General features: G+C 46.6%; 1 protein-coding gene across 1 annotated transcript in view; it reads right to left on the bottom strand.

Annotated features, from left to right (window-relative positions):
* LOC111144416 (heparan-alpha-glucosaminide N-acetyltransferase) overlaps nt 1-9,774 on the bottom strand; it is a 46,931-nt gene extending 37,157 nt beyond the window's left edge. Inside the window, exon 1 of the mRNA XM_022498702.1 lies at nt 9,543-9,774. Coding sequence (XP_022354410.1) covers nt 9,543-9,774 — 232 coding nt within the window. The remainder of the gene's footprint in view (nt 1-9,542) is intronic.
* Between the last annotated feature and the right edge of the window lie 3,369 nt (nt 9,775-13,143).

Raw genomic sequence — 13,143 nt, 5'->3', positions numbered from 1 at the left:
CCCCCTCTCTCTCTGCCTGCCTCTCTGCCTACTTGTGATCTCTCTGTCAAATAAATATTAAAAACAAACAAACAAAAAAGAACAAGTAAACTGAATAGGTAGGTAAAAACTTTTTATGTGAACTTTTTTTTTTTTTAAACATTTTATTTATTTATTTGACAGAGAGATCACAAGCAGGCAGAGAGGCAGGCAGAGAGAGAGGAGGAAGCAGGCTCCCGGCTGAGCAGAGAGCCCGATGCGGGGCTCGATCCCAGGACTCTGAGACCATGACCCGAGCCGAAGGCAGCGGCTTAACCCACTGAGCCACCCAGGCGCCCCTTATGTGAACTTTTTAAGTAGTTTTCCCAAATCTTTTTGGTAACACTGAAACCTTAAAGTTTTGCTAAATCAAGTTTAATTCACTGAGTATCCAGATCATTTCCAACTAAGATAAAATGCTGGAACATTAAGTACTGAATATAGGCTTGACCACTTTTTGCTTCCTTTTACAGAAGAACTGAAGATCTTTGAGTCTATTAGTAAACATGCCTCATGCCACCCTGAGAAATTTTCTATGAAAAAAGCACCTGTTTCTAGAAGTCATAACATTTATAAGTCTGCCTGAAAGAGGACTTCAGCTGCCTCCATTTTGACCTCAGACTTTCTGTTGGGTTCTTCTTTCCAGCTTGTCTCTTGGGTCAAGGGGAAGACCCTGAGGGCAAAGCATCCTCTGCAATATCCCCCTCAAGCAATAATGACTGCCCAGAGCCAGCAACATACCACCCTGGATTGACTCTAAAACAGTGGGGGACAAAATCTGATAGTAAAAAAGAAAGATGTATGGGGCGCCTGGGTGGCTCAGTGGGTTAGGGCCTCTGCCTTCGGCTCAGGTCATGATCCCAGAGTCCTGGGATCGAGCCCCACATCAGGCTGTCTGCTCCGCGGGGAGCCTGCTTCCTCTTCTCTCTCTCTCTGCCTGCCTCTCTGCCTACTTGTGATCTTTGTCTGTCAAATAAATAAATAAAATCTTAAAAAAAAAAAAAAAAGATGTAGAAGACTTGTGAAAAAGGAATCTTTGAAAGGAGTTTAATGTGTGGTCAGGCTGGCTACAATTAAAATGAATCTATTTAAAAGTAAGGGTTTTTTTTTTAATTCAATTAGCCAACATACAGTACATCATTAGTATCAAATGTAGTGAGATTTTTTTGTTTTTTTAACATAATCTCTATGCCAACATGGGGCTCCAACTCAGGACCCCAAGATCAAGAGTCACATGCTCCACCGACTACACCAGTCAGGAGCCCCTAAAAATGAGTTTAAACATCAGGAGTACCCTACTGCAAAGTTAGAATTTGGTTTTTCTCTCCATTAAAAGGACAAAGTTGTTTTAGGTTATTGGTCTGCTCTTAATAAATTATAAGCAAAGGTTCTTCTTCATCTTTAATGTAATCTGCCTAGAAAGACAAAAATTCTGTTTTGTCTTTATCAGGTCTTTAATTATTTAGAAAAAAAACAGGGTCTTTTCAATATTAAAATAACCATGGCTTTGTACAACTATTTGACTTTCTGTATTTGCCTGTGAAGTCTCTGTAACTTGGTGAAATGGAAACTAAGTATTGTTTCACAGTGACCTATAATCCCAAACCTTTTGATACCTTAACAAACGTCCCCAAAATCAAACTCTAAATGAAGTCTTCTTGACCTTTAACTAGCTTTGGGTTTTCCAGACAGTCCCTTGGAATATCTCAAAGGATTTGTTCTCTTTATAAAAGGGAAGATGTTAACAGGCTTATCTGGTATGTTACATTACATGGGAAGCACTATCAAACAGATAATGCTAAACCTTTTTGGATTATACCTGTGTGATATATGTTATTAATATAAGTGTTTCAGAAACTGTATGAAATTCCTGAAGACAGAATAGGCACTGATATGTTAACACTTGTAATTCTAGTTATTGTCTGAAAATGTAATCACAAAAATAACCAAATTTCCTTGTCAATTCTACTGTAATTAACTTTTATCAGATCTTTAATGTGCATTAAGTCTTTTGTCATTTACAGAGAGTTGTTTTACCCAGATGCTTTTACAAAAGCTTCTTGCAAATGTGTTTTATCTTAGGGGCACCTGGGTGGCTCAGTGGGTTAAAACCTCTGCCTTCAGCTCAGGTCGTGATCCCAGGATCCTGGGATGGAGCCCCACATCGGGCTCTCTGCTCAGTAGGAAGCCTGCTTCCTCCTCTCTCTCTGCCTGCCTCTCTGCCGACTTGTGATTTCTGTCAAATAAATAAATAAATAAAATCTTTAAAAAAAATGTCTTTTATCTTAGAGGAAATTCATGGAAAGAATCTGAAAAGTACTCTAGAATACAGGTTTCTGATCACTTTCAGATCATGCAACTGAACTGGGTAAAAATTTCCAGAACTATGAGCTGGGTGGCTCAGTTAAGCATCACACTCAGTGTTAGCTCACTTCAGGTCATGACCTCATTGGTCATGGGACTGAGACCCTCACTGGGCTCTGTGAATCTGCTTGAGAATCCCTCCTTCTGCTCCTCCCCCAACTCACAAGCACATGCATGCACTCTTCTCTAAAACAAATAAATCTTTTAAACAAAAGGGGGAGCATCTGGGGCGCCCAGCTCGTTGAGCATCCGACTCTTAGTTTTGGCTCAAGTCATGATCTCAGGGTCATGAGACTGAGCCCACATCAGGCTCCGTGCTCGGTGGGGAGTCTGCTTGGAAATCTCTCCCTTTCCCTCTGCCCCTCCCCCACTCACTCACACTCTCTCTAAAAATAAAAAAATCTTAAAAAAAAAAAAAATCCAGAACTAGTGGGAAAATAGTATTCAAGTAGGACAAAAATTACTAACATGGGACTGAATGAACCAAGCAGGAGGATTATAAAATTTTTGTGACTTCTTGTTTAAAATGCTGCTGGTGGGTGCCTGGGTGGCTCAGTTGGTTAAGGAACTGCCTTCAGCTCAAGTCATGACCCAGGAATCCCCACATGGAGTCCTGCCTCGGGCTCCCAGCTCCATGGGGAGTCTGCTTCTCCGTCTCACCTCCTCCCCTCTCTTACTCTCTCTCACACTCTCTCTCTCAAATAAATAAATAAAATCTTAAAACACACACACACGCGCACGCCCATGGTTCTCTAACATTTTGCTTTTCCAGATTTTAAAAAACCACCTTCTCTTTTCTCTAAAGGTATCAACAAATTGATAAGATATACCTTTGGGAACAAAGATGAAACATTTACTTTTTCTCCCTAATTCCTCCAGAATTGGAAACCTCTTGGGTACTCCTTTCATGGCCATATTTACAGAGATTCAGTGAGTCTGATTGTTGTAACCAGACACCACTGGAAACCTTGGCTAGACTACTAAAGCTCTGACCAGCACATCATATTTGAGAGAGAGACGCATACACTCAGCTATGACCAAACAGCTTTAAAGAACTAAGGTTGATGTGAACTGTTGCGATCTGAGAGTAGTCAAGATAGAATTCTTGAGACATCTTTGGTGCAAAAAGAATGGTTTTGTTAAAGCATGGGGACAGGACACACAGGCAGAAAGAGCTACACTGGGGTTGTGAGGAGTGACTGATTACATCCTTTCAAGTTGGGAGTTAGTTAGGGATAGCCTAAGTCCCTAAGGAATCTGGAAGCAAGGCTTCCAGGACCTTGAGGGTCTAGCTGTTGTCAGGAAAAGGTTGTTTACTACTGTCTAGTAAAACCTTAGTCATGAAACCCTTCAGATGGTATCAGTGGGCCATATGTTTAGAGGAAGATTGTTCACATACACCTTGGGAGGGTGGGTGGAGCTAAAGTAAGCTTCTAAAGGGATTTACATATGTTAAAGACTTATAGGATCTAGGGAGGTTGGCTAATGTCAAGCTAAGGTTGTCTTTTGCCTGTAGCAAAATATTAACATTTAGGCAGTTGAGTTCCTGGAGGAAGGTCACTCTGCCTGTCCCAAGTATTCATCTATGGGCTATAAGTTATAAGAAAGTTTAATTTTTTCCCCCTATATTTCTTTTGACTTTGTTCTCTACATCAAGGTTGACTTTGCAGAGCCAATAAAAAGCCTCTTGGCAAAACTGACCTAACACCTTGCTTACAAGATTCCAGCAAAGTAGTATTAAAAAGAGCTTATATTGGGGCACCTGAGTGGCTCAGTCAGTTAAGCATGGAACTCTTGAACTCAGCCCAGGTCTTGATCTCAGGGTCGTGAGTTCAAGCTCCGCACTGGGCTCCACACTGGGTGTGAAGCCTACTTAAAATAAAAAATAATTTTAATTTTTTTAAAAAAGAGCTTATATAATCCAAATTTTATATATGTATATATATTTTTTTAATTTTTTTTTTTAAAGAGGGAGGGGAATGCCTGGATAGTGCAGTCAGTTCAGCATGGACTCCTGGTTCTGGCTTGGGTTGTGATCTTGGGGTCATGGGATCAGGCCCCATACTGGCCTCCACACTCAGTGCAGCATCTACTTGGGACTCTCTCTGCCTCTCCTGCCCCCCATAAATAAATAAATATTTTTTAAAAATTAAAAAATAAAAGAGGGGAGGGTACCTGGCTGGCTCAGTTGATGGAGTGTATGCACTGTTGATCTTGGGGTCATAAGCTCAAGCCCAACACTGGGCACAGAGCTTATTTAAAAATAAATTTTAAAAAAAGAGAGAAAAAAACCTATAACCAATTTCTAAAAGAAAGAGCTTATATGGTCAATCACTATTGTTGGCAAAGCTTAAAGCAAAGAAATTAGCTTTACTCTTCAAAACGAGGGTATAACTGTAAAGGGAAGAAATGTTTACCCTTTTGTCTGTATTAGATTCTAATCCTCTTAACTGTCTTTGAGGCTCTGTTCTAAGTTGGACTGGCTCCTGAATTATTCTAGTTTCTTCAAAAATTTGGCTCCGACTCTCGAAACAAATGTTTCCAATTTTCTCCCAGCCTTCTGATTTGGAATCACCAAGAACAAAGACTGCCCTTGGATCTCCTTGGGAGGCACTCCAGGTCCTTGTCACCACCCAGATGGCAGCCAGACTTCAGGGACTTAAAGCCCGGAAATGCATCTCACTGCTGAAGAGGGCTCTACCTGACATGGGGTCCTATACAAGCCCTGGAGACTTCCAGATTCAACTGAACAGGACGGGAAGGAGCTGAGAGCAGAGCAGAGTGCTTCCTCCCAAGATGCCACACCAACACTTCATACTTCAAAAGTGAAACTCTTTCTTCCTCCTTTTCTGTCCTTTACTCTGGCACTGGCCTGGAAAGATCACGCCATCATCTGTATCTCCCAGGCCACTGCTAAGGTGGGTAACTTCTGGAATTTACAACAACTTTTTATGTTAGGCTAAGAGGAAACCTAGCTGACCCTTTGGCTTGAACGGGCAAATACAAACAATCCCTGTGAATGAATCCATTCACCACGCCCCCATAGGAGGAAGTGCCTTGTACCCCAAAAGAGTTTGTCTTTATCTGTGGTGGTTATCACTATGAATGCTGCTTTGTCTAACTGTGGGCCTAAGAACTAAGGCCAAATGAACTAAGACAGCTCACCGGTCCACCCTCCAGGACTGACACTGTCCAGTTAGAAAGGAATTACCAGAAGGCATTCACGACTCCAACTCACGTCCTTTGGCAGGACCACACTTCACTGGTTAGGAGTACAGGTCAACGAGAATATGATCAGAAACCTCTCCTAAACTCTTAAAGATGGTGCAAAATCCAGTGCTAAGGACAACAACTGCCCAATAAAGATCCTATAGAAAGTTGTATTCTTAATAACGGAATAGCCCTTGGTTATATTTTAGCCAAAAAAAAGAGATGTCTGAACTATGGCTAAAACCACCGGCTGCATCTGCATTCATGCATTCACACTTCTGGGGAAGTTGAAATGCGGACATATGATCATGGAGCAAGCCACCTGGCTTACTCCTGGCTTACTCCTTCACCGGGGTCTTTCTTTGACTCAGTTGACCTTGATTTTTATTAGTTTGGGACTTGGGGACCCATATGGCTCTGAAATGCACTCCAGACACTGGGAATTACCCTGCTTGTAATAATCACAGTAGTTCCAGCCTCTCAAAAGTTCTCCACTAACCACCACGCAAATGATCTCCTTAATACATGAACATCAGAAAGAAACGAAGAAAAAGACCAACTTAAAAGACCGTAAACCTTGAAATTGTGGCCTATGAATCTCAGGAAGATTAAAACAAGGGCGCCTGGGTGACTCAGTTGGTGAGGTGTCTGCCTTCGGTCAGGTCAGGATACTGGGGTTCTGGGATCGAGCCCTGCATCATCGGCTCCCTGCTCAGTGGTGAGCCTTCTCCCTCTCCTTCTGCCACTCCCCCGCTTGTGCTCTCTGTCAAGTAAATAAATTTTAAAAAATCTAAAAAGCAAAACAAAAAACAACATGACCTATGCATACCACACAAAAAAGCAACAGAATTTCAGATTTTGTTCAGATTTGGAGCTGAGAGTGCCATTACAGCCTTATACTTAAATCACACCTCTCAGTTACGCCGAGAATCTGATCGAAAGGTGGAAATTGTTAACAAGGAGACAGCAGTCCCCAAATGCAGTCACTTATGGTATACCCCACCAAGACTTAATACCTAACTGCACCTTCACCTCTCAGAAAAGTGACCTTCAAGCAGCAACCTGGAACTTCCTGGTCAGCACCGGAAGGTAATCCACTGATGGACCCCTTCCATTACCCTAGAAGAACATCCTGGCCTAAAATGCATCCTTTGCTAATAATTTCCTTTCTTCCTTTCCTGCTAATAATTTCCTTTTTTCCTTTCTCTCTCTGCCTTTTAAAACGTTCCCTTCTCCACTGCTGGAGGGAGCTTCCTTCCATTTGCTAGATGGGATACTGGCCAATTCATGAATTACTGAATAAAGCCAATTTGATCTTTACATTTACCCAGCTGAGTTTTGTTATTTAACACCCCTTCCATCTTCAGGCTCTGGGGATTGTATCATTTCTTTACATAGCACAGATGTCAAATCTTTTGTCAAACCTGTAAAAGATATGTGTCATATCATGTTTTCAAATAGTTCTTTTTAGTTTCCCTTGTTCGGTTTTGATAGTTTTCATTTTCAAATTTATAGTCACTATCCATTGAGCTTTTCCTCTGTAATTATTTTACATAATATCACCCCTTCATAGTTGGAATAACTAATGCTTTTATCCATATTCTTGATTCTTTGGTAGTGGGTGGAGTAAGGTTCTTGTTTTATACTTCAATTTCCATAGGAATTTCAGACTTTAACAATTTTTTTTAAGATTTTATTTATTGACACAGAGAGAGAGAGACAGCACGAGAGGGAACACAAGCAGGGAGAGTGGGGGAGGGAGAAACAGGCTTCCCACTGAGCAGGGAGCCCAATGTGGGGCTCAATCCTAGAGCCCTGGGATCATGACCCAAGCCGAAGGCAGATGCTTAACAACTGAGCCACACAGGTGCTCCTAGACTTTAACAGGTCATAAGGATGGAACTCCCAAGCCATCCACTATGATATCTAAATTGAACTTGATGCTCAGTTTCAAGAAAAAGCTGCCAACTTCTGATACTGATGACCTTAGAAATACCAGGGCAACACTCAATGAGTATTATATCCAAAACAATTCTCTCCTCCTCTGTCTACAGTGTCCTGTGCCTGAGTAACTGTGCTCTTTATATATTAGAATTTTGTTTCCAAATAGTTAATTTCTGGTTCTAGCTCTCTGTTCATGAGTTTCTTTGCAGGACAAATTTTTAAAGACATTGTCTATTTACTATTATTTTTTTCTTTCTACTAAACTGGAGTCCTCAAATCAAGCAGAGATGGGAGTTCTTAGGAGGAAGTTGTCCAGCCCAAACCTGAACTCCAGGTGGCACTAAAGGCTTAGCTGTCCTCTCAACACAGCTTCATGAAGGTTCTGGAGTGGATCACTTAAGAATATTAATATGTTCTCCCTCACTCCACTTAATTACTATATACAAACCACCTTTTTCCTAAAATAATTCCTGCTATTAACTGGTGCTAAAGTATAAAGAAAAAGCATTGCACGAGATCTGCCCCCTGACAACTTAGGACTGGCGTGATTACATAACCTCTTAGGGTCCGTTTCCTCCAATACAAAAGGGGAGTAGAGGAGACAGAATCAGGGGTGGGGGGGCAGTTAATACAAAATGTTATCAGCTAAGATGGTTTCCCAAAATTCACTTTGTCTTTGCCCTACAAGATTCTGGTTGGGGAGGAGGGGCCGTCTGAACTACACGCACCAACGCCAAACCCCCCGTTCTGATACAGAAAGGGGAATGGGAGGAGGGGGGAAGAGAGGCAGGGGACAGGCAGACCTTTCCCCAAACCCTGACCAAGTAGGTAGGGTTTGCTGCATTTGACGGATCCCACAATCGCTGAACAAAGCATCCCCCGGGGAGGAGCTGGGGGCTATCATCGGGGCCATCAGGTCCCAACGGGGCCCTGGGATGCCCGTTTCGGGGGCTCTAGGGGAGTACTTTTCACCATGCCCCCCGGAGAACGGGGAGACCAGGCAGATCAGGAAAACACGAGCGGAGCTGAGTGCCGACACTCCCAGCCGCGCAGGAGACTCACCCCCGGTAAAAACAGCGCGGCCCCTCCCAGGCCAAGAAACCTCGTTCCGTGGCTTCCCAGCGAAGCCAGGCCGCGACTGTCCCTCGCATCACCTCAGCGGGAAAATGTGGCTGCGGGCGCTCGCGACGGGCGTTCGAGTTTCGCTAGCGCCTGGGACCGACGCCCTTCCCGCGCCGCCGGCGGAGTTTTTAACTCCAAGTCGGATGTGCGCTCGGGAGTTTGGTGCCAGCGCGGCGGAGGCTCTTCCCCGCCCAGGGCGGGCCCGGCTGCGGCGCGGCGTCCCCCGGACAGCTGCCTCGGACGGCGGCTCCCGCGCTCCAGCCGCCCGCCGCGCCGCAGCCACGCGCCACGTCCTCTGTCCCTTCGCGGAGCGGACTTCGCCGGCGCAGCGGCCCCGCAGACAGAAGCTGGCGGAGGGCGGGACGTCGCGCACACCCCTTTCCGGGCCGGTCCGCCTCTTACTTAGCTGTGCGTGTGGGGACTAACGGGTCTCCCCATCAGAAGCTAAGACGAAAGTCGCCTGGAGACCTGGGTGCCCGGCAGCCTCGGGGCGCGGGCGAGGGGGCGCGGGGCTGCCCCGCTCCGCGGCCCTCCCGCGTGTTTCCCGTCCCGGTGGCGCTCTGGGGACGCTGCGGTCGGGCCCCTCCGCGGCACCAGCCCCCCAGCCCGCGAGGCTAACCCGCGCGGTGTCTGCGACAGCGGCCAAACCTGCCGAGACCCCCGGCCCGGGGGGGCGCGCCCTACGCCGCACAGCGAACAGAAACTAGTTCCGGAGCCAGCTTTCTCCAGAGCTCTCGGCCGCGGCGCTGCCCAGCCGGGAGGGGGCGGCGCGTCGTCCCGGGGGAAGGGACAGTCGCGCGGCCCCAGCGGAACGGGCGGCGGGAGGGGCGCAGCGGCCCGGGGTCCGCCGAGCAGCCCGGGCGGGATCCGCGGCGCCCACTCACCTCGCGGCGGGGCGGCCTCGGCATCGCGGTCCGGGGAGCCGCCGGGGGCCAGCAGTGCGGCGCTCAGCACCGACGCGGCCAGCAGCAGCGCGGCCAGCACCGGGCCCGCGCCCCGCGCCCCGCTCATGCTGCCCGCCGCCGCCTCGGACGCCGCTCCTCCGCCGCCACCGCCGCCGCCGCCGCGCTCCCGGGCCCTGCGCTTCTCCGCGGCGCACGGCCGCGCGCCCGTCATCGCCTCCCTCCTAGCTGCCGTCACCGCCGCCGCCTGACTCACCCGCGGGGCGGGGCGAAGCGGGAGCCGGGGGCGGGGCGAAGCGGGAGTCGGGGGCGGGGCGCGCGGGCGGCTCCGGGGACCCGGCCCGGCGTCGGGCTGGGCCGCGAGCGCAGTGAGGAGCCTAGAGCCCCTCCCAGCGCGCCGGGCACTTTGTCCCGCGGACACAGGCCGCCTGCAGGCCACGAGCCTCGGCCCTCCAGTCTCTGGCCACTCCCCTGAGCAACTTTCTGCCCCAGCGCCGGGTGCAAACGGGCGTTAGTGTCCTCTGCCCCCGGTTCTGGAAGTGCCTTGGTAAGCAAGACAGGCAGAGCCCCAGCTCGCAGGGAGTTCACCCTCCAGAGGCAAAGATGCGCCTCCAAAGCCACCGTGAGGTGCCCCCACCGTGAAGCTCTGTGTCGGTCTCCGGTGCAGTTAGAGGCGCGCGGGCACGCTAACGCCGCAGGTGCGCTCCTGTGCACCCGCTAAACTCACACGTTTGAGACACGTTTGGTAATGCTTGTAGCAGAGTGCTTGGGAATTTCAGAAACCTGCGAACACTCTAAACGTCTGTCAGTGGAGAAAATGGGTAAACTGCGGTATAATATATACAGCTGTAGAAATGTTCTCGAGTTACGGGTATCAACATGGATGAGGCACAAAAATAAAGCTGAGGGCAAAATGCAAGTTGCACAAATACCTTTGGAATAACTTATATGTAAAGTGTAGAGCCAAGAAAAACAATACTATATATTGTTTAGATATATATGCACATGTAATAAAAGTATAGAGACCTATGGAAAGATAAACACTCAATTCAAGGAATGGTTGGGAGTAGGGAGGGAGCAAAATGTCATTACCCTGGGCTTGGGCTGGCAATGTTTCGTTGCTTAACTACGGTGACAGGCATATGGGTGATCCCTATATTACTTTTTTTTAAAGATTTTGTTTATTTGTCAGAGAGAGATCACAAGCAGGGGAAGCAAGAGGGAGAGGGAGCAAGGAGGCCCATGCGGTGATTCATCCCAGAACCCTGGGATCATGACTTGAGCCAAAGGCAGACGCTTAACTGACTGAGCCACCCAGGTGCCTCCCCATATTATTTTTCATACTTCTCTGTATGTTTGAATTACCTGACAATTTTTTAAAGCGATAGCACAGTATGATGAGTGCTGAGTTGGTAGAAGAACAAGATGCTAAGATAGCATTTGACAGAAGCACGCAAGCTAGTCTGGGAAGACTCCCAGGAAGACTGACATTTAAACCAAGTTTGAGGGATGTTAGCCAGCGCAAAGGAGGAAGTGTTCCTAACAGAAAGAACAGCCCTTGCACAGGCTCCGAAAGCAGGAACCCAGTGTTAACTGAAGCAGAATTCTGCGACAGAGCTAGTCAACAGAATGAGGTTTGTGCAGGTGCCTGGGTGGTTTAGTTGGTTAAGCATCTGCCTTTGGCTCAAGTTGTGATCCCAGGGTCTGGGGATCGAGTCCCACATCAGGCTCTGTGCTCAGTGGGAAACCTGCTTCTCCCTCTGCCCCTGCCCCTTTCCCTTCCCCAGTTGTTCCATCTCTTTCTTTTTTTTTTTTTTTTTTTAAGATTTTATTTATTTATTTGACAGAGAGAGATCACAAGCAGGCAGAGAGGCAGGTAGAGAGAGAGGAGGAAGCAGGCTCCCTGCTGAGCAGAGAGCCCGATGCGGGGCTCGATCCCAGGACCCTGAGATCATGACCTGAGCCGAAGGCAGCGGCTTAACCCACTGAGCCACCCAGGCGCCCTATTTCTGTCTCTCTCTCTCAAAAACAAATAAAATTTTTTAAAAAAGTAATTGAGTTTGGGCTTCTTCCTAAGGACCATAGCAAGCTGTTGATGAGTTGTAAGGTGGAGAATAACTTTCAGGAAAATGATGGTCATGGACTGTCTCACAGAGGTCGTCACATTATTTTTCTCAGAGAAAACAAGCCTCTATGCCTGAATGTCAGAAAAAGTTCAGTTACTCCCTCTTTCTTCTTTGCCCCATGGTTCAGAATCTCAAGACTCAAGGGACAGTGGTGTCTAGGCCATCTGGCAAGTCCACTGCCACCAAGTTGTCTACTGTCCAGCAGCTGCTTCTGGTCTCCACAGAACCAGAATGGGCTACAGGGACCACTGGGTAGATGTATCCCTTTCCCTTCTCTCCTTGAGGACAGCTCTTTCAGCTTTGTCCCCATGGCCAGGAGAGCCTGCAGTTCCTGTCTTAGAGCAGTGCTTGGCTGTCTACCTAGAGTGCCCTTCCACCAGATACCTCCTGGCTCCCTCCCTCACTTCACTCAGGTCTCAGCTCAACTATTAGCTTTTCAAGGAGGCTTTCCCCATCACCCTTATCTAAAGCTAAAATATCCTCTATCCCTGTGCCTCACTGTATCTGCTTTGTTTTCTTCCTTGTATTCATCTCCACCTGACATTATAGTATGTATTTGTTTATCTGTTTCTCTGGCACTAGAGTGTAAGCTCCACGAAGGCAAATAGTTTGTCCTGAGGACAAGAACCTCCTCTGTTAGGCTATGCTGCACTAATGAACAACCCCCAAATCTCTTAGCTTATCTCAACAGTTTACTTCTTGCTCACACTTATGCCCAACGCTTCATTGCAACAGGAGCTTCTACCACTCTTGCAGCAGTGGGGAGATAATGTAGCAAACCCCACACTGGCTCTTAAACTCCTTCTCTAAAGAGATGCCTGTGACTTGAATTCACATTTTAGCATCCAGATCAAGTCACATGGCCGCAGGCAATGAACATATGGTGGGGGGGACACTGAAGGAAATTCAATACCCATTCAACCCTCAGCTAATAGAAGGGAATAGAATAGAAGGGAATTTCTTCAATGTGATAAAGAGCATCTATGAAAACCTTAGCACTAACATGACATTTGGAGGACTGAATGCTTTCCTCCTAGAATCAGGAACAAGGCAAGATTGTCTGTCCTCGCCATTTCTACTAAACATTGTTCTGGAGGTCCTGATCAGTGCAAAAAGGCAAGAAAAAGAAATTAAAAGCTTACACATTGTATTTATTCAGAGATGGTATGATTGAATTTGTAGAAAATCTCAAGGAATCTACCCAAAAAAAGCTACTAGAAATCCAAAGTGAATTTAGCAAGGTCACAGAACTCAAAGTCAATATACAGAACTCTACTTTTATATTCCAGACATAAACAATTGGAACTTGACATTTTTAAATAGCATTTACAAAAGAGTTTTTAAAATGAATATATAGCAGCAAATTTAATAAAACTTAAGATTTGAACATAGAAAACTATAAAACATTGATGAGGAAAGTTAAAGAAGACCTAACTAGTTGGAGAGAAATACCATCT

The sequence above is a fragment of the Enhydra lutris genome, unplaced genomic scaffold (assembly GCF_002288905.1).
Source record: "Enhydra lutris kenyoni isolate GAN:26980312 unplaced genomic scaffold, ASM228890v2 scaffoldscaffold11, whole genome shotgun sequence".
Taxonomy (NCBI): domain Eukaryota; kingdom Metazoa; phylum Chordata; class Mammalia; order Carnivora; family Mustelidae; genus Enhydra; species Enhydra lutris.
Note: the sequence above shows the minus strand (reverse complement) of the source record. Positions and strands in the feature narration are given on the sequence as shown.